Consider the following 18517-nt stretch of genomic DNA (forward strand, 5'->3'; position numbering starts at 1 on the left):
GCCATACAGCTTTCCAGTTTGGATCAAGTCAGGCGGCGACCTTTTGACTATTGCGTCACAAGGAAGTGATCTTCGGAGTAGATGACACACCTGGTAATTTTCCATAGAGGAAGTACTGTACATGTAGCTACGTTTTTGTCAAAGAGAAGTTGGAAAACGTTCACCGAACATGTTGTATCTTCGATGTCTTCTTGTACTGGGTAAGTGTATGTATGGCTGGCCTATATATTACATAGGGCGTTACGTTTTTGTCATCATAATCTTGTACTTTGCGGCAGCGCGGTCTAGGCTGTGTTTGTATTACGCCTTGGTTACACATAGCCGAACATGCCGCCCCAACCTTCCCCAAACCATGGTTGGGAGTGGTTCGGGGTCTAGAACGGCTGTGGTCGGCTAGTGTTCGGGGCGTTTGGCTGGTGTTGGCTGCGCCAGCCGAATGTTTTGTAATTTTCAAAAGATTCGGCTGTGGATGGGATCTGGAATAGTTTCGCTGTTGGTTGGGAGTAAGTTAGCAATGGTCAGGGTGTGTTTGGGAGTAAAATTTGTCTCTTAATCTGAAACGTGTCACGTCACACTGCTCCCAACCGACAGGTGTCACAGCGATTTCGCACCCCCCTGATTTTCAACCCCCCGGTTCGAAATCACTAGGGATCTCGCACCCCCGGTTTGAAATCGCTAGCGATCTTGCACCCCCCCAGCTAGTGATCTCGCACCCCCTCCTCGAACCCCCCCTCGGTATTTTGAACCCCCCAAAATATTTTGAAAGGTGCTCTGTCTGTGCAGCAATTATATATAAAACTGCATTTTAATACAATAAAGCCATAGTTTAACGTTTTAATCGAGAGTATTACAAGTTGCTGTGTCTGACAGAACAAACATCTAAGACTCCGGGAACCCATGCCCTGGACTAATGTAACGCTACTAGTATTTCAGCACAGCGGGATGATGATGACTCTCTGTGCACGATGATTCGTTGTAATATTCTTCCTTGGTGCCATGAGGAATGTACGATTAGTTCATAGTTTTATTTCGGTGTTCAAAATTGATTTTTTTATTATTCTAGAGACTTGAATTACATTTTATCATACAAAATTAAATCACATATTGATCGGATGCGAGTGTTAAATAGGGTTATAAGAAAATTATTGAAGCCTGGTCCCGTCGGAAAAATGAAATCATAACCAAAAACACGCATGAAGTAACGTTCATTTACTATTATTCACATTCAATTTGTTAAAAAGATAGCATCTGATAGTAGCCACTGTGAATTATGAATGCCGTAACAGAACACATACTATATTATGGGGCTAACAATTTTTTTGGGGGGAGGGGGGCGAGATCAATTTCGCACCGGGGGGTGCAAATTCACTAGTGATTTCGAACCGGGGGGTTCAAATTCACGGGGGGTGCGAGATCCCTGTGACACCGGCAGCCTTGGCCGAGAGCGGAGAGTCTTTACTGGCCGTAGGGGAAGTGGGTTGTTTTCGACTGTGTCTAGGGCACGGTACTGGAAGGGTACGTCCCTCTCCTTCTACCAACTTTTGCCTATCCAATCCAATTCAGGTGCGTATTTCTACACCTGAGTACTAGTGGTCTGAGGACATTCGTGTTAAGTGCCTTTCCCAAGGATATAGCGTCTGGCTAGGAAAATCAGGAATCGAACTCGACCTCTGGGACCATAGAAAGCCCGATAAAAACGCCTAAAACACATCAAAAACCAGCCGGGCCCATTCCTCTGCTTAGAGAGTAGCTCTACTCAAACACAGGACCTCTCTTTATGCGTTCTCCAATTAATTTTTTTTTATTCAGTATCTTTAATTTCTCCCAACAGCCGGACTGACGACCTCTGTCCTTGGCCAGACCAAAAGCCCCGATGAAGCGTACAACAGCACTTCCTCGTTGAAAGGTACGGCATGGCACTAGTACTCATTTCCTAAAAATAGATACGCACCTTTAATGATTAATGAATGAAGACCATTATTGTACATTCGTACCCCGAGGGGCTAGATACAGGTCGTCTAACAAGAACCTAACTAACATGTTTGTGACATAGACAGTGGGATTTACACAATGCATATAGTTTAAACATACATGATGGACAAAAGTGATAACCTAAGCTAATCCAGTAGGGTCAACTTCTTCTCGCTTCTTTGTACATTATGAACAGGATATGTTATATATTATCATTATTACAATATCAAATTTTGTAACCTTATACTGTACACTAGTGAGACTACTCTTTCTAATTGATAAAGTTCTGCTGATAATACAATGGGGCTACAAGGTGTATATAAAATTCAACAAAGTTCTTAATATTTTTACGGAAAGCAAGTGTCATGTGGACGGTTATATATTGCAACTCAAAGTGAAAAAGTGGTCTAAAGAGATTAATTAGGCCTCAGTTTTTAAAATTAAGAACGTAAAAAAAATTACAATTTTATACATAATGGATTGATTTCTTTCCGTGGACATTTAAAGTCATGAAAATCAATATCATAATACATTTTAGGTCCTGAGCGTTGGCATTAAAATGTATAGATCTTTTCACACTGGTAGAGATGTGTACTAATCTGAGGAATTGCTTTTTTTCCTTTTAAATGTTGATTACAATTTGCTATATTGTTTTCGCTGACGTCCATGGGCGCCGCCATGTTGGATTTTTTACGTAACTCCGGCGCCATTTTGTTTCGTATCAAATGTTCAGCAGCGGAAGCTGAGGAAGTCTACTTGTTCTCCATCAATGCATGGTCGTTCTACAAGGTCAGCGCACAAGGACAGATGACAGCCGAAAACATAAACAGAACGTGTCAAGCTGCCGGGTATGTCATGCCTTGCCCCGGGCTTGGTATCTGCCAAAATTCGGCATGCGTAGCGACAAGCCTTGACGATTGCCTGAACCCGATGTTGGAGGTTTCAACCATGATTTGCGGTACGGCTCCTGACAAGTGTCCACAGTTGTACGGTGTGTACGCCTATGCCGGCAGCCCCTGGCCGGGGAACTCTTGCGGAGCTGAACCGGGACAGTGGTGCACAAAGGGGACCGACTTCTACAACAAGCATGCCTTCTGTGCAAAAGGTATGTATTATTGTACCATATATAACGACAGCACTAATCGCTCTTTAGGTCAATAGAATTAGACAAGAAACGTACGAAAATCTCGAACATAACACTTTTATATACAAAGTACGTAGTTATGTTATGCTTCCAAGTATTACACTAAGAGAGAAGAAACTATTAGGTGATCAACATTAGTTTAACAACAGTCCAGAGTTTTGATGGTTTTAATGTTTAACGTTCGAATGTAGCATCTTATCATTTCATGTTCTACATTTTGCATCCTCTAGACCACATGTAGTCATCTGTGCATTTAGCCCATCTGGGCAGGAATATGCAATAAATATTTAAGTCCGTCCGGTCATCCACTCAGTTCGGTCAAAACGTTAGCAATGATACTATATAGTTTTTATTCCAAAAGGAAGATAGCGCGAAAAGATACATTGTAAGTGATACCCAAAGGCTGTAATGCGTAATTGTGTTACTAAGATACTACTGCAACAAAAGCAGCACACAAAATTGTATACTTGTATACATCTCCTGACATAATTCCGCCAGAATACATAATTCCGCCACCCTGAGAAGATGCGTCCAAACAACCCAACGTCCCCTTTACAATGTACTCCTGTATATATCTAAACTGTGCATGCGTACCTGTGGGGTGCTCCACTAGAGATCTCTTAAACCTGCTGTTTTTCAAGGTGGCGATTTTATGTAACGGGTAGATTAATTAATGTTAATGGAGGTTACATTCTAAAAGCTCCATGTTTGTCCACAGAAAATGATGACCGAACAGAAGACGGATTCATCCTTGTGGCGGATTCAGGATTACAAGCAATATTCCAGATCAATCTAACTACGGGTTCTGAGGTTGAACTTCCACTGGGCAGCATGTCTGCTCCGTTTGCTTTAAATTACGACCCTGCCAACGACGATGTCTATTGGACTGACGCCACAGAGAAAAAGATAATGCGGGGCTCACGAAATGGCGACAATGTGGAAGTCCTGGTTGAGGGCAACATCGTAGGTAAGTGGTTGGCATTTTTTCGGTCACTGTCGTCAGTACGAAAAACATGGTACTCAGAGATTCATTCCAGGCACCGCCATGGACCACCTGATCTACTGATAAATGGTTTATTGGAGCTGTTCAAGCTTGGAATTGACATATAGTTAATGCCACGTGTCATTTTCTATTTCAATTTGCCTTTAAGACCAGACTTTTGGTGAAAAAAAAAATACGTGCGTTGTCCAGTGGTTAGCGATCTTGCCTCTGGAACTAGAAGCCCTGGGTTCGATCCCGGCAGTGTCGCTCACCCGACATGCGCGCTACCGGAAAAGGTCGCAGTCCTTAGGACGGAACGTTAAGCCGTGGTCCACTGTTCATTATGCTTATCGAAAAGAGCTAGGGGAATTTCCCCGGTACAATGAACCTGTAAATACTGTACATAGCGTCTGTCTTCTCTATCACAACCAGTGGAAGATTAGCTCGTCTGTTCATTGAGTTCATTTGAGCTCAACTGGTTCGAGATCACCTTCCTTTTTTTCCCTATGTCTCACACTCTTAAATGTAAAAATGAGCAAGCCTTTTGAAACGATTCAAAATCAAAGATCTTTATCTTTAAAAAAAAAAATGCAACAATACAATACACATTGGAATGCCAGGCAGACAAGCTGATGTTGCGGACCACTCAACATTACAATTACACTGAATACAACAATAAAACACTAAGGCAATTCATAGCATAATACAATCATTAGACTAGAGTATCATATGTTACATTGTTCATCATTTTCTGTCCGTCCACTCCGTGTTACATGTACATGTACTTGCAATAAGCCTACTGGCAGGAATTTGCAATAAAATTTCAGTTATATGAAACAATGCATTAAGTATTGAGTACGCAATTAAGAGGTGTCTCAGCTGGAAGCTACGGGGCGGTAAATCTTTTTGTTGTTGCAATGGAAGTTTGCAGTGCCCCAGACAGTTGTTTGTCGATGGCGAGGTTGTTGGTTACTGACCCCTAGAGTAAGAAAATTTAGGATTATGTAATATGTATGACTAACTTAAGAGTATGTACAGATTGACGCAAGACAAATGTCGTCGAACATGTACGTATTTGTATATCATGTTGAACCATTTGACACTGTTTGCTTTAATCTCAACGTACACTAAAAATAGATACAATTCAGTTTTTGGTAAACAATGATTGCATCCGTTTGCCCCAGACGGACTTGCCCTGGACCTGACTGCCGGGAACATGTTCTGGACGGAAAGAGAAACTGACGTCATTGCGGTCGCCCGTCTCGATGGACGGCATCAGAAAGTTTTGTTTTCCACAGACTTAAATGAACCTCGAGCGATTGTACTGGACCCTGCAAATGGGTGAGTGATACAAGATGCCTACCTGCCTGGTACCTAAATAGTAAGCGCCTAGGCCAGAGTCTGGCCCCTTGCTTCTCTACGTTAGGATTCTTCTTATTTATTTATTTATATTTATTTCTGTTTTCTTTATCCAGGGTGGACGCACTCAGTGCTAACCGCACTGCTTTTCAGGCGTGCCCTGTACAAAATAACATAAACAGACTAAATAACATAACAAGGAAATAACATAGAATAATGAACAGAAAGTAACCAAAAAAGATAATATATACATAACCGAGCGTCGAATCCAAATCATAATCCTTAAATCATAGTCGATATTGCAGGCCGGGTCTGGAGGTCAGAGGTCAGCAGTACTGTCTTACTTGTTTTTTGAAAGTTTGGCCCGACGTAGCCGCTCTAACTGTGGCCGGCAACTCATTCTTCTTCTTCTTAATGCCCTCAGTCAATTTGCTGACTATTATGGCATATGATGTTTCGAGAGCGCAGCTGGCATTATGTGACTTGTTGTGTTTCGATCCCACCTTAACATCCATTTTTGTATCTATCAAGTAACGTCGACAAGTCCATAATCCAAAACTCAAAGTCCAGATTTCGTGCCATGGTCAGTCAAGCTGGTCAATCAACATAGTCAATCAACATAAAGAGCTATTAGTGGGTGGCAGAGGCACATGACACGAAGGTGTCAAGTGTGTCTGCCTCTACCACCCCACTGGGAAGACCGTTCCAGTCCCTGATTGTTTTGGGAAGGTAGGATCCTGATCTGTATTCTTCGATATGGGATATAAGATATAAGATCTTCTTTTCATTCATCCTTGAAGTAGACTAGTCTCGGTGTTTTTTTTTGGTTAATTTTGGTAACCTTCCTTCGTAAGTAGGAGGGGTTGACGTCGATCCGAAGTTTCTGTTGCTCTACTTGTGTTCTTGGAAATGTTTCGCAGCGAACACGTTTGACCGTTACTTTGACCAATTCAGTCATGTTAGTAATCTGACTCGGCGAAGGGCTGTCTGTCGGTAAATTTAAATAAGTTTGCTTTTATTTCCTATTTCCCCTACGCTTATATTCCCACAACACGTATCAACCACAACATTATTGATTATCATACACGTCAATTCAGTCATCATATGCCAGTCAAAACTTTCTTGGAATACGTGAATGACATTGTATCTAGTGGGGTCGTGTGGCGTAACGGTTGGGTGTTTGGCCCAGAACCCAGCGGTCCCGGGTTCGAATCCCCTGACGCTTTGGCCGTTGTGCCCTTGGGAAAGTAAGGCACTTTAAACGACTTTCCTCACTCCACCAGGTGTAGAGATGGGTATACTTTTCTCTGTACGTTGAAGTAAATAATGAAAAACTTTAGTTCAGTTCCACGTCGTCCTTGTCTGTCCAAAAACGACGTTAAACAACAAAAAACATTGTATTTTTTGTGAACGCCATATAGCCGTATGTTTTGGACGGACTGGGGTCCCGGCAACCAGAAGATAGAGAGGGCATCAATGGACGGGACTGACCGGGTAACAATCGTCAATACAGCGCTTGGAGGTCCAAATGGCCTTACAATCGACTTCAATGGTAGGTTTGATTTTTATATCATTTCCTTATATTGTTTTTTTTTTCCGAAGTTAAGAAAATATCTCTATCAATAAGAATTTTCTAGAAAAATAAGAAAAAATCGCTTCCTCAGTCTTATTATATGATTTTTGTTTTTTGGTTAAATGTGGTATTCTTACAGATTCTTTCCTTATAAGATATTTTTCTTAAAATTGATTCTACTAGAATAATTTTCTTGAACTTTCTTGGCTTTTTTAGATGCAATTCTTGTTTGTGCTTAAAATGGGGATTCTTGTTTGTGCTTAGAGCAGGGATTCTTGTATACAGAATAATATTCTTGCTGACAGAAAAAACTTTCTTTATAGAAAGAAAAACAAGAAAAATAAGAAAAGTGATTTTGGTAGTGTGAACATTAAGAGAAGTCCGCAACTGATTACACAATGCTTGCCCATTACCTCCATGAGAAATGGGCGTATAATTTTTGGTCCGTCTGTGTGTGTGTGTGTGTGTGTGTGTGTGTGTGTGTGTGTGTGTGTGTGTGTGTGTGTGTGTGTGTGTTTCATAACTTTAGAACCTCTGGATGGATTGTAATGGTATGTGGTGTGTGGGTAGATCTTGGAAAGACGAAGGTTGATTTTGTACCCCTGGTGTGTGACCTTGGTACTGCAGCAGAAAGTCCGCTTTTTGTATCTTTTGCCCTGGATATGGTCTTGCATCTGGTGGCAGATAGCTTTTCATAAGAGTAAGAAGTGGTGCAGGTTTCGGTCCCCTAGTAGCTTGCTCTGGAACTGCACGGGCATTTTTGTTAAAATCTTTGTTTTCTGTTTTCTCCAGAGAACCGTCTATATTGGTGCGACTGTTGCACACACACGATCGAGAGCACCGATTTCCTCGGCAGAGACCGTCGCCTTCTTGTCCGTTATCCTCCGCTACATTTCTTTGGAGTCGCATTGGATGATGGTCACATCTATGCCACGACATGGAACGTCAAACGCGTTGTATGGTAGGCAATGATTTATACATACATATTTAACATAAAGAACCAAAACTGTAACACAGGACTAAAAATTTCTTGGTGAGAAGTCTTCAGACAGCATCCGCTATCTTGCAGTGTTGTAGGGGAGGGACAGCCAAATAAGTTGCGCAGATGATTTTTTTCCTCCAAATTTCACAATGGCTGGGAGAGGCTAGATGACTGCAATAAAATTATAGATTTATCGGAAATGATGGACTAGATTATAGATTTAGGTTCATTCAATAACATTGTTTCTCAGTCATAACCTGTCAATCATAATGTTCCATGTCCGTTTATTTTGAGCTTTATAGTTTTGAATCTTGTGGCTTTCTTCTTGCATGTTATTGAAAGGTACCTGGTATAAAAGTTGTAAAAGTAAGGGACATTTCTATTGGAAAGTTGAAATTTCACATCAAAGTAGTTAAACAGGCAAGGCTTTGGTATGTTCTGAATGAGAGTAAAAATCAGAGAAGCCACGGTGAATTTTTGGGAAAAGTCATATGATATGAATGTTGGTACTGCCCCACTGCTTCAACATGGAACCCAGTAACTGGGTATGGGCCTGCCCCTCACACGCTGGTCAAATTCATGCTCAGAAACTCCAATGTCCAGCCGAACTCGAACGCTGTTCCACGATGTTCGAAATGACGTATTTCGATCCGAACGCGCGTTCGATTTGGCGTCACCTGCGGTCATCGCATGTTTTTACTGTAAACCCGCGCGGTTGGGCCCCTTTCCCCGCATCAGGAGAGAAACGACTTTTTTTCATAAATTTTACCTGTTTTCCGGAGTATATCTATGCTGGCACTTTGTTGTGGACATTTAACATGTAATTAAACTACTGGCGCCAGTTTTGCTGACCTTGAATATTTAGAAGGGTTGTTCAAGGGGCAATCAATGGACTTTATCTTTGGGGAACATAATCACACCCCTAGAGTGCATCAGCCATATTGATATGATGAAGTTATATAGGCACGCGGGGACATTGTCAATAATCAATGCTATTTTTTTTTCTGTTCGCGTGCACATTTTTTTTTTGATTGATAAAACGGTCATACTTGGTATAATAATTGCACCAAAATAATTTCATAAAGACGTAATGCATAATTCATTAACGGATAATGCATAACCCTAACTTTTTTTATGTTTCTGAACTACATTGTACTAGGACCAAAAGGTCGGCTCCTCTTCGGTACGGCCTCATCGGTAGTACTCACAAGGGACTCAACGGCATCATTGTTCACAAGACAATGCAAAGTCCCAGTCTGCGATCAAATATTACCAACGGTAAGGATAGCTGCACGATTTCGTTAAAATGTAGTCAGGAATTCAGTCTTGTTAGCTTTGGTACGCTCCCAACGTCGCTCCCCGGGTGGACTCCAGGCTAAAGGAAATGTGAAAAAAAATCAAGTCAATATAAGTAGTTTCTTGTTCTTGTTAGTATGTAGAATACTAGCACCTAGTCTCCATGCAGACCCAACGGTTGCAAAGACCGTATCCAACTGGCAGAAGGAGTTTTTATAGCAACCCGATGGTGCCTGACAACTTCTTTTGCTGACTGGAGCTTTGCTGGCTAGCTTGTACGATTTTAGCACCGTGGAGATTTGCTTGGAGATTTACTAGCACCGTACACATCATTGAAGTGGTAGTCCCCTACCCTGTCGGAATGTCGCACTGTTGGACCCTTGTTGTCGCCTTACTGTTTCCGGTTTATAAATGTACTGTTTTATCTAACGTTGGATGATTTTAGATATGTCACCAGATTTTAACTAGTCGCTTGATTATGATACTTGTGTAAGTAATTCGGTCATGAATTTGACCGCCACTGTCAGTTTGTGTAAGTTTTCTTAATAAACCATTCATCATCATCATCAAGGAGCTGCGTTCTGCTATCATTTAGTTTTCAGTCACTGCAATGAAGAAGACTCCAAACGATTGCATTCAAAAAAACAGTTCAATTCTATGCCCACAGCTTGTACAGTTATGAACGGTGGATGCCAGCATTTGTGTCTGCTCCGTCCCGGAGGGAGGACGTGCGGCTGTCAGAAGAACTGGACATTACAAGATGACGACACCACGTGTCAATATAAAGGTAAGTTGATGAAGGTTAGACTTTCAGGTAATAAGATACATCAAATGACAGTTACTGACAAGCAATTGGATGGAATTTGGAAACAGTTAGGCGTTTCACATGATAGTATTTACGATCCCACCCTCAACAGGAAAGAAGGTCTACGCGTCGAACTATCATCCCCGCGAGTGAGCAGAATTACCTCCTGTACTCATACAACAGGAGCAAATTGACTTATAATTATTAGCATACAGTATCAGTAATTTCACTACACGAAATGCCCTCGGGTCCTGACGTATCCTGACGTGATCCGGAACCTAAGATCCGGAAAAATTCGAACGGATCCGGGGCCGTATATTTCTCGGCAGGCTAATGGGCCCCGGATCCGTTCGGATTCTTCCGGAACTTAGGTTCCGGATGACGTCAGGATACCCCGGATACGTACGTCATGATCCGAGGCCATTTCATGCAGTGTTTGTCTTGTAGAACCATCCTAAAATTGTCTTACGTCAGTAACATTTCAGAGTTTGAGTTTAAAGTCTTATTACTCTAGTTCTTCCCTTTAGTCACTGACGAAAGACAGCGGATGCTGTCTGAAATATTGTCTGAGTAAATTTCATTTTCTGATTCTCAAGGTATGACAGCTTAGAACGAAAGTGAAACCTAAGAAAAGAAACAGAGAAAGAAACAAACAAAGCGAACCCTGATACATGTCTGTATTATGAGATTATCTTTAGTGTTACAAAAGCTGCGATTTTGCTTGGTGGCATTTGAGTCTGGGCGAAAGGTACCAAATAAACGTCCAAATAACGACTTATAGATTAAAAATCATATATATAGTTTATTATCACTTCAAGTCATCTTATTTCATGTTGATGTATTTCTAAGAAATATGTTAAAACCGTTAAGAAAAGTGACCCTTGATATATACATTATATCAGCTTTCCTTATAACATATCTGTCTAGTGTAATCTAGATTTACATTTTAGTCCCGTTGTGTCAATGTTGTTCAAAGCTGAAATGCTAACAAGGGTCATAAAATGTTTTAGTACCATTTAACATTTCTTGGTGTGATAGAAAAAACATGAGAATATTGTACTTCCAGATAATGATGATACAATGACGACCTCCACTGCGTGGCAGCTACCGGTGGCGTTGTCGTTGGCAGCGATAGTTCTGGTTGCTGTATGTGCGGTTGGATCCTTTGTGTACTGGAAAAAGAGTCGGAAAAGGACCAAGCCCGAACCCGTTGTCAATTTTGATCTTACAAATGTTACTTTCCATCCTGATTTACTTGGTAAGTACTTCAAAAGACATTCATTTTATTCCATGTTTGCACTTTTTAACATCAACATCATCGCATCATCTCAACATCAACAGTGAACTGATTATTCCAAAGACAATGGGATTTTGATATAGTATCATACACAAACTATGTATGACATCGTCAAACGGTGAAGGTCGATTTGAAGTATTAGTCGAATTCATCTTTGAAATTCGCCTGAAACATTTGCTTGAAATTTACTTAGTAAACATACAACGCCTTTACCAAAATTCGTGCCTGAAATTCTCCGGTATTTCTGGATGGCTATTGAATAGGGGCGTACAGCAAACAGGCGCCACAAAGGCGGCACAAAAGCCGCACAAAGGCTTAGTGTGATACGAAGGAAATGATGACATTAACAGTGCATATCTACTTACATTGCGTGTTTTACAGATCCTGAAAGATCAGCATCACCTGTAGTAGCACCTGATGCGACACCACATGGGGAACCTGATACGGCACCTAACAATTCTTCAGATGCCTCGCCAAATTCGGAAGTAGCGAACCGTCTGCGTTTCGAGGAATACGAGCTAGACCGTAACATTCTGCATTTGAAGAGAGAAATTGGCAGAGGAGCATTTGGGATAGCATTCCTGGCTCAGATGGACGGACGACCTGGCGATGGGAAGGTGGTGGTCAAAACTGTGTATGGTAAGGGCGTAAAAGACGAAACAATCAAAGGACAATGTAATGTATTTAACGTTAATTTCTGTAGGAGAAATAGAGCTAGACTGTCAATGTGCCATCTCTCTCTTTCTTTCACTACGGTAATCTTTCTCCACTCCTCCCATGATTACTTTCTCATTCCCCTCTCTCCTTCCTCTCTCTCCTTCTCGCTCTCACCTTTCCCCTCTCCCATTCCTCTTCTCTCCTTTCCCCTTATATGGGGCCGTGTTGTCGTAACGGTAATGGTGTTTGGCCTAGAACCCATAGGCCCTGGGTACGAATCCCCTGACATGTCAACAATGGTGTGCACCTGAGAAAGGCACTTCACACGTCTTTCCTCTCCCCACCCAGCTGTAGCAACGGGTATCTGACTCCGGTTATAAGGGGTGGAGATTAAAAGGCGGTGGAAGGAGAGGGTTGGGTTCCGCCGTCTCAGACCGTGCCTCGGACACAGTGGCTTCGAGACTACACCTTTCCTCACATGTCTTTCTTACATAGAAATATACTATGTACAATCACACACACCACCTAACGAGACATATTATGTTGTTATTTGTAGAGGACGCAACAGAGGAAGAAAGGGTGACGTTTCTGCGGGAAATTAAGACAACAGCTAGGCTAGGAAAGCACGTCAACCTCCTCGGCCTCCTCGGGTGCTGCAGCGACGGCCCCTCCTCTCTCATGGTTACAGAATACATGCCATACGGGGATCTGAAGGCATTTCTCCTGAATTGCAGACAGGTAAGGCACACATTTTACAAACAGACATACAAAGTCCGCTGCAGTAACGTAGGAAACCGCCAGGAGGCCCATATTTACAGACATACAAGGTCCACTGTAGTAACGTAGAAAGCCGCAAGGAAGCCCATATTTTACAGACATACAAGGTCCACTGCAGTACCGTAGGTAGTCGCCAGGAGGCCCATATTTTACAAAATGACATACAGGGTCCGCTGCAGTAACGTAGGAAGCCGCCAGGAGGCCCATATTTTATAGACATACAAGGTCCACTGTAGTACCGTAGGAAGCCGCCAGGGGGCCCATATTTTACAAACAGCAATACAAGGGTCTCTGTAGTACCGTAGGAAGCTGCCAGGAGGCCAATTTTCAAATGTTATCAACGTCTTACCAACGTCTACCCACTTATCAAATATCATGATAATCCATTCAAAGCTTCTCGATTTATGCTGTTTAGATCAAACACACATGCATTCATTCAGAACCACTTTACTATGTCAAACTGAATACAAAACGTTCTGGCGAGACACAACTCTTTCTTCCCACCATGGTTGTTGGCCCATTTGGTAAATTTTAACTTAATGATCATCAATGACGAGCACCAATGTTCGATGAATGTAATGCTGCCCTTTAAACGTATACGTAAAAAGCGACTAATTAGAATATAAAGATGATAAGATTTGCTCATTATTTGTTAATCTTTGTATCTATATCATTCATTTCTGTTCTATTTCATCAGTGTCCCATTATTGTCCACTGTCTTTCTATGACACACTGGAAACCTTTATGAACAGTTTATGAACAAGGAACTTCAAGTGGTATATGTTTTGATGGTACTTTGGAACAACACTTAAAGTTCACAGAATTAGCATAATCATCAACGTCTGAAACATGTTATGTCTTTGATTTGTGTTTCAGCTGAGGCAAAGAATCATGGACCCAATATACAACTTCAAAATGTTGAATGTGTATCAGGTGGCCAGGCAGGTGGCAAATGGAATGGTAAATATATTCATTTTAGAATCTGTCGTTTCAGTAATAAAGAAATTAAACCAGTTATTACTGCAGCTAGACTCTAATTCTATTCCATTGACTTAATGTTAAAGAAAAAGAAGAATTTAACTGAAAGACAATGATACACAGTATAATGTACGGCAACAAGTATTAAACATAGTACGAAATAGACGTATAGAATAAAACCATCATAATTATTCAAACAATAAGGGCTAGCATAAGTCTTTGATTTTTTATAAATGATCCACTTCAAAGTAAAATGGATAGACAGCTTTGATACAATTCACTCTATGTAGTAATTCAGGCAAGTGAGGCATATTTCTGACGCCAATTTTTCGGGGAAAATGAAAGGTCTTTACTGCTGTTTATGCTCTCTTGTACGTAACTGACATTAACTTAAAATTAGCATGGTCTGTTACATAATGCTACATTATTACCATAATTTTAAAGATATACTTTCTTTTCAAGATATCAAAACCCAATAAATTACTGATTTTTAAGTAGAATAACCTACTTGCCAACGTTGTATTCTTCAAATCTTCAAGATCTTCATATCAGAAGCACGATATATCCATGGTGACCTGGCGGCAAGAAACGTACTTGTGGGGAACGATCTCGTCGTAAAAATTGCAGACTTTGGTCTGACCACTGACATCTACCAGAGGGGATACACGCGGCAGTCGGAAGAGCAGAGAATTCCTGTCAAGTGGATGGCTCCAGAAAGGCTTTTTCGCGAGGGCCGGTACACTAGCAAGAGTGATGTGTGAGTATTACTATGTTAAAGGCAACCAAAGCAATATTAGGGCCAAAAATGAATGAAAATATGATGAAATCTTTACGGTAGTTACATGTACATTTAATAACTTTGTTTAGCACATTTGCGTAATAACTTTATACTTTGAGCATTTTAAAAGCGTGCAAAATCGTGCCATACGATGATCCCCTTAGTTTTGCGAGCCTACAAAAACTCTGGCCACGATTTTCAGTTAGTTCCTACCTCACAACAACGTCGTATTTTTGCATCAAGGACGTTGTCATGCATTGTGATAGAGCGTTGTTTGAACTAATCATGTAAAGTAATGACTTAATAAATTTACGACCGAATGGGCGCTTGAAACGTCTGAGTTTATTAAATGTATTTGTCCAGTAGTAAATATTCAATTCTATTCTTATTTTTCTTACCTGAATGTCTAATGTTCACATTTGTATGTTAAAAATTGTCAAGAAAAGGTTTAAAATTGTGATGAGTATAAAATGTTGCATGTTGCATCTAATATCCAGCCCATAGAAAAATGACACCCCTTGTGATAGGCAGCATACATACGGTAACGCCATATGGTGTTGTCTGAATCCTATAATTTTGTCCCCCAAAACATATTTCACCTTCTACATTAATCCTGGATGATATACATGTCATGTAACACGGGCAAGAAGAAACATATTCAGAAATATGTTTGATTATATGTAATATAGGAGTTTCCCCATTGCCTTCGCCGTAGGCAGAAGGGTATATTTTTGGTCGGGATTTGTGGAATCATGGTGTTGGCGATATAACCCTTGATGCCATGGACGGGTGTTATTGATTGTTGGTAGTTAAGTTTCTGTTGGGGAGACGAAGATCAAGTTTAAAGATGGGTCTTCTGGGGGGGTTCCTTTGGAGCTGAAGTGGACCTTTTGTTTTATCAATTTGTTTGTTGGTGGTATAACTCGTTAATTATAATTTAAAACGATTTAAATGATTCAATGATTCAAATGGTGGTTCAAAAATTCGTTTTCCCTAAAGTACAGTTGAACTGGTTACCACGAGTACTGTAGGAGCATCCTCATTAGATAGATTCAAACAGCGCTTGCAGTTACATGTGCAAAGGCTAGGTGCGACAGGTCGTTCGGTGTAACATATAACGAATAATACGAGTAAGTTTATTGCAAGTTCTTGCCCGTAGGCTAATTGCAAGTACATTTAACATGAAAGGACGGACAGACAATTGATAACAATATAGCATGTGACTATTATAGTCTAAATACTAACACTAAATTCTATCTTATTAGGGTTTGACTTCTTTTTTCGAGACAGTGGAAGACGACTGATCCCACTTTTCTGTAATGTGTGGGTTTTGTGATGTTAAGAGGAGAGTAGTTTTATTTTTGTCTGTAAACATGGGTAAATTTGGATGGAATTTGGTGGCCTCTTCAAACAGCGCCTTTTTTTCTTGATTGTAGAAGGGGCAACTTGAAATAAAGTGTGTTTCGTCTTCCACCGTATTTGACATGCAGTATTTTCAAGCTCAATCTACAATCTCAATAACCAGCTGCTTTCGAGCCACATGCTTGCAAAGCTGGTGTTTTGCGCCGAAGGATTATACCGGCCTTATAGATACAGAAGGAATAGACACTGGGACTTTATAAACTATCTTACATGATCTAAAAAGCAAGGGAGCTTGTTTTCAAACTTTCGTTTTGCCCGTAGGTGGTCGTTTGGAGTTGTGCTGTTCGAGCTCGGCACGCTAGGGAATGTTCCTTACCCTGGGATTCAGGCAAACAAGCTCGTGTATGAGCTGAGGGAAGGGTACAGGGAGCCGCGGCCACCTGGCTATCCTGTAAAGCTGTGAGTAGAAAATAACGATTAAGACATGTATACGATGTATATGCTTTTTTTCCTCTAGCCAGAATCGGGTGCTTGAATCGGCTGCTAGCTTTAGGTATGAGTAACAGCCACAAATATAGTAAAGTCTATTAATGCGTCAACAATATAGGCCAATCTGTATACATATGAAATTCTCTACGAATAATCTATACATATGTAAATTTGATAGTTAAAACACTTTTTTTGCGTTTGGTTGTAAGTTTGCATTTTGTTGCCCAAGCACTATGATATGTACATATTACAAAACATTTTCCACCTTCATCGCGAAATTTGATACAAATTTGCAACATTTCTTCAATCAGCCAGTGTTTTATGTTTAGGCCTGTAGGCTTTACATCTCGTATTTTTAGTTTTTGTTCAAACGTTGCTTGATGATTGATGAATTACTACTGCATTTCTTTTAAGTTCATTTATCTATATATGTATATAGAGACTTGTTGGAACAAATCTGGGAGATGCTGGGAACAGAGTTGTATGTATACATACGTAATGACTCCGTACATGGTCCGCACCCCCAGGAGAAAAAAAAAGTAATAAAAAAACTATACAGATGAAATAAAACAAATGATATCACGTAATATTAACAAAAATACTTCCGACTAAACTCATGCACAGTAGTAGTAGAAAAAGATTTAGGGTAACAATAATAAGTGCTATGACTGACAGCTATTGGCCTTCGAGGGGTGATTAATAAGTCCTCGGCTTCACTCAGAAATAAGGTGCACAAATCAAATTTTCAGGGTATGATTTGAAGGTCGGAAGACGTTTATGAATGTCTACCAAAATTCAAATCACTGTGATCATTAATTTGCTGACGACACACTGTAACGTTAGGTGAGGTAGAAGGATAAAAACATGGACAATTGAGCTGTTACCTGAAGTGTGTGGGCCGACTTGCCCTGCTGAAAGTCAGATAACCACTTCTTTTTAGTTGAAATGAGAAGGGAATCTTCATTAAACATTTTGACAATGTCTTTGAAGATTTTAAACCGATTTATGACATGAGGATCTCGACCCACACAGCTCGGATCACAGTGCACCCTTGTTTTTCTCATCAATCACCTACTAGTTTTCAAATGGACGTCGACTAAAAAGTATTTGCCACAATAATTTGAAGTTTGGTGGATATTGCTAAAAGATGTCATACTACATAATTATGCCCCGAAATGTGAGATGCGAACCTTATTTCTGGGTGAGGCCGAGAACTTATTGATCACCACTCGTATGTGCTTTCCTTGACATTTCAGATATGAAATGATGCTGAGTTGCTGGGAGTGGGAAGAGGAGAATCGCCCTGATTTTCAGCAGCTTTACCTGGCTCTGGACAAGATGATCGCGACAGAAGCTGACGTGGACTATCTGGTGATGGAAGATGGCGTCACAGCTGAAGTCGACATCGCAGGGGAGGGACCACCAAATGAACTTACTAATGCAACACATGGTTAAGCCACGCAAAAACATAACTCAAGAAACTCTAGATGTATTACAATGGTATTTGGTTTGCGGGTAGGTCTTTCGGATTACAAAGGTCACAGTTTATTTTGTGTCCCTGATGTGTTACCTCGGTGCGACAGCAGAATTTCCGGTTTTCGTATCTTTTGTCCTGGATCCGGACGTGCCATGGTCTTGTTTTAAAGACAATGGCAATGGATGACTCACACGAACATCTTTTAGAAAGATGTGACTCATTGTGATGTTTCGAGCTCCATTTATGACGATTCTTAGACTCAATAGCAAACCAAAAAGCGTAACGTCACACATTAATAAAAACTCGGCTTAAGTTTCGATTGACAAATTCAATGAATGTCTCTCATTGTTGTAGGTAGTGTTATTACGGAATGTATATGATGCCCGTTGGTGACGGTCTCCAAGCATTTGTGTAGAAGTAGTACAGTATAGGTGTCCGTTAACGTATCTTATATGATTATGAGTATGATGATCGCCCTAGTCTATAGTTCTATGTGTAATAATGCATGCTATGTACATAGTGCATGACTTGATTTTTGTAATAACCATATGTCGTCAGTGCATTTTTTCTCCCATTGCCTTAGAGTTGGT

At 40.7% G+C, this 18517-nt stretch overlaps 2 protein-coding genes across 2 annotated transcripts; both read left to right on the plus strand.

Moving 5' to 3' along the window:
* The first annotated feature begins 22 nt into the window (after nt 1-22).
* On the plus strand, nt 23-12912 carry LOC136423328 (uncharacterized). The gene is made up of 12 exons (XM_066411453.1): nt 23-200; nt 1832-1906; nt 2705-3076; nt 3834-4082; nt 5282-5438; nt 6878-7008; nt 7822-7990; nt 9171-9289; nt 9975-10094; nt 11179-11370; nt 11791-12048; nt 12623-12912. Exons 1-12 carry the CDS (start codon nt 170-172, stop codon nt 12910-12912), a joined length of 2163 nt encoding a protein of 720 aa, XP_066267550.1. The 5' UTR covers nt 23-169.
* Nucleotides 12913-13725: 813 nt separating this feature from the next.
* LOC136423507 (fibroblast growth factor receptor 1-A-like) lies at nt 13726-18511 on the plus strand. Its single transcript, XM_066411693.1, has 4 exons — nt 13726-13803; nt 14361-14578; nt 16283-16420; nt 17707-18511. The coding sequence occupies exons 1-4, from the start codon at nt 13735-13737 to the stop codon at nt 17903-17905; spliced, it is 624 nt and encodes a 207-aa protein (XP_066267790.1). The 5' UTR covers nt 13726-13734; the 3' UTR covers nt 17906-18511.
* The last annotated feature ends 6 nt before the right edge of the window (nt 18512-18517 follow it).

The sequence above is a fragment of the Branchiostoma lanceolatum genome, chromosome 17 (genome assembly GCF_035083965.1).
Source record: "Branchiostoma lanceolatum isolate klBraLanc5 chromosome 17, klBraLanc5.hap2, whole genome shotgun sequence".
NCBI classification, from domain to species: Eukaryota; Metazoa; Chordata; class Leptocardii; order Amphioxiformes; family Branchiostomatidae; genus Branchiostoma; species Branchiostoma lanceolatum.

Bases quoted from the DNA above. Each gene is read 5' to 3' on its own strand.
- LOC136423507 (XM_066411693.1), top strand. From the start codon at position 13,735: ATGGACCCAATATACAACTTCAAAATGTTGAATGTGTATCAGGTGGCC. The intron at 13,804-14,360 runs GTAAATATATTC...CAAATCTTCAAG, and splicing joins GGCAGGTGGCAAATGGAATG to ATCTTCATATCAGAAGCACG. The intron at 16,421-17,706 runs GTGAGTAGAAAA...TTGACATTTCAG, and splicing joins CCTGGCTATCCTGTAAAGCT to ATATGAAATGATGCTGAGTT.
- LOC136423328 (XM_066411453.1), top strand. From the start codon at position 170: ATGTTGTATCTTCGATGTCTTCTTGTACTGG. The intron at 3,077-3,833 runs GTATGTATTATT...GTTTGTCCACAG, and splicing joins GCATGCCTTCTGTGCAAAAG to AAAATGATGACCGAACAGAA. The intron at 4,083-5,281 runs GTAAGTGGTTGG...CGTTTGCCCCAG, and splicing joins GGTTGAGGGCAACATCGTAG to ACGGACTTGCCCTGGACCTG.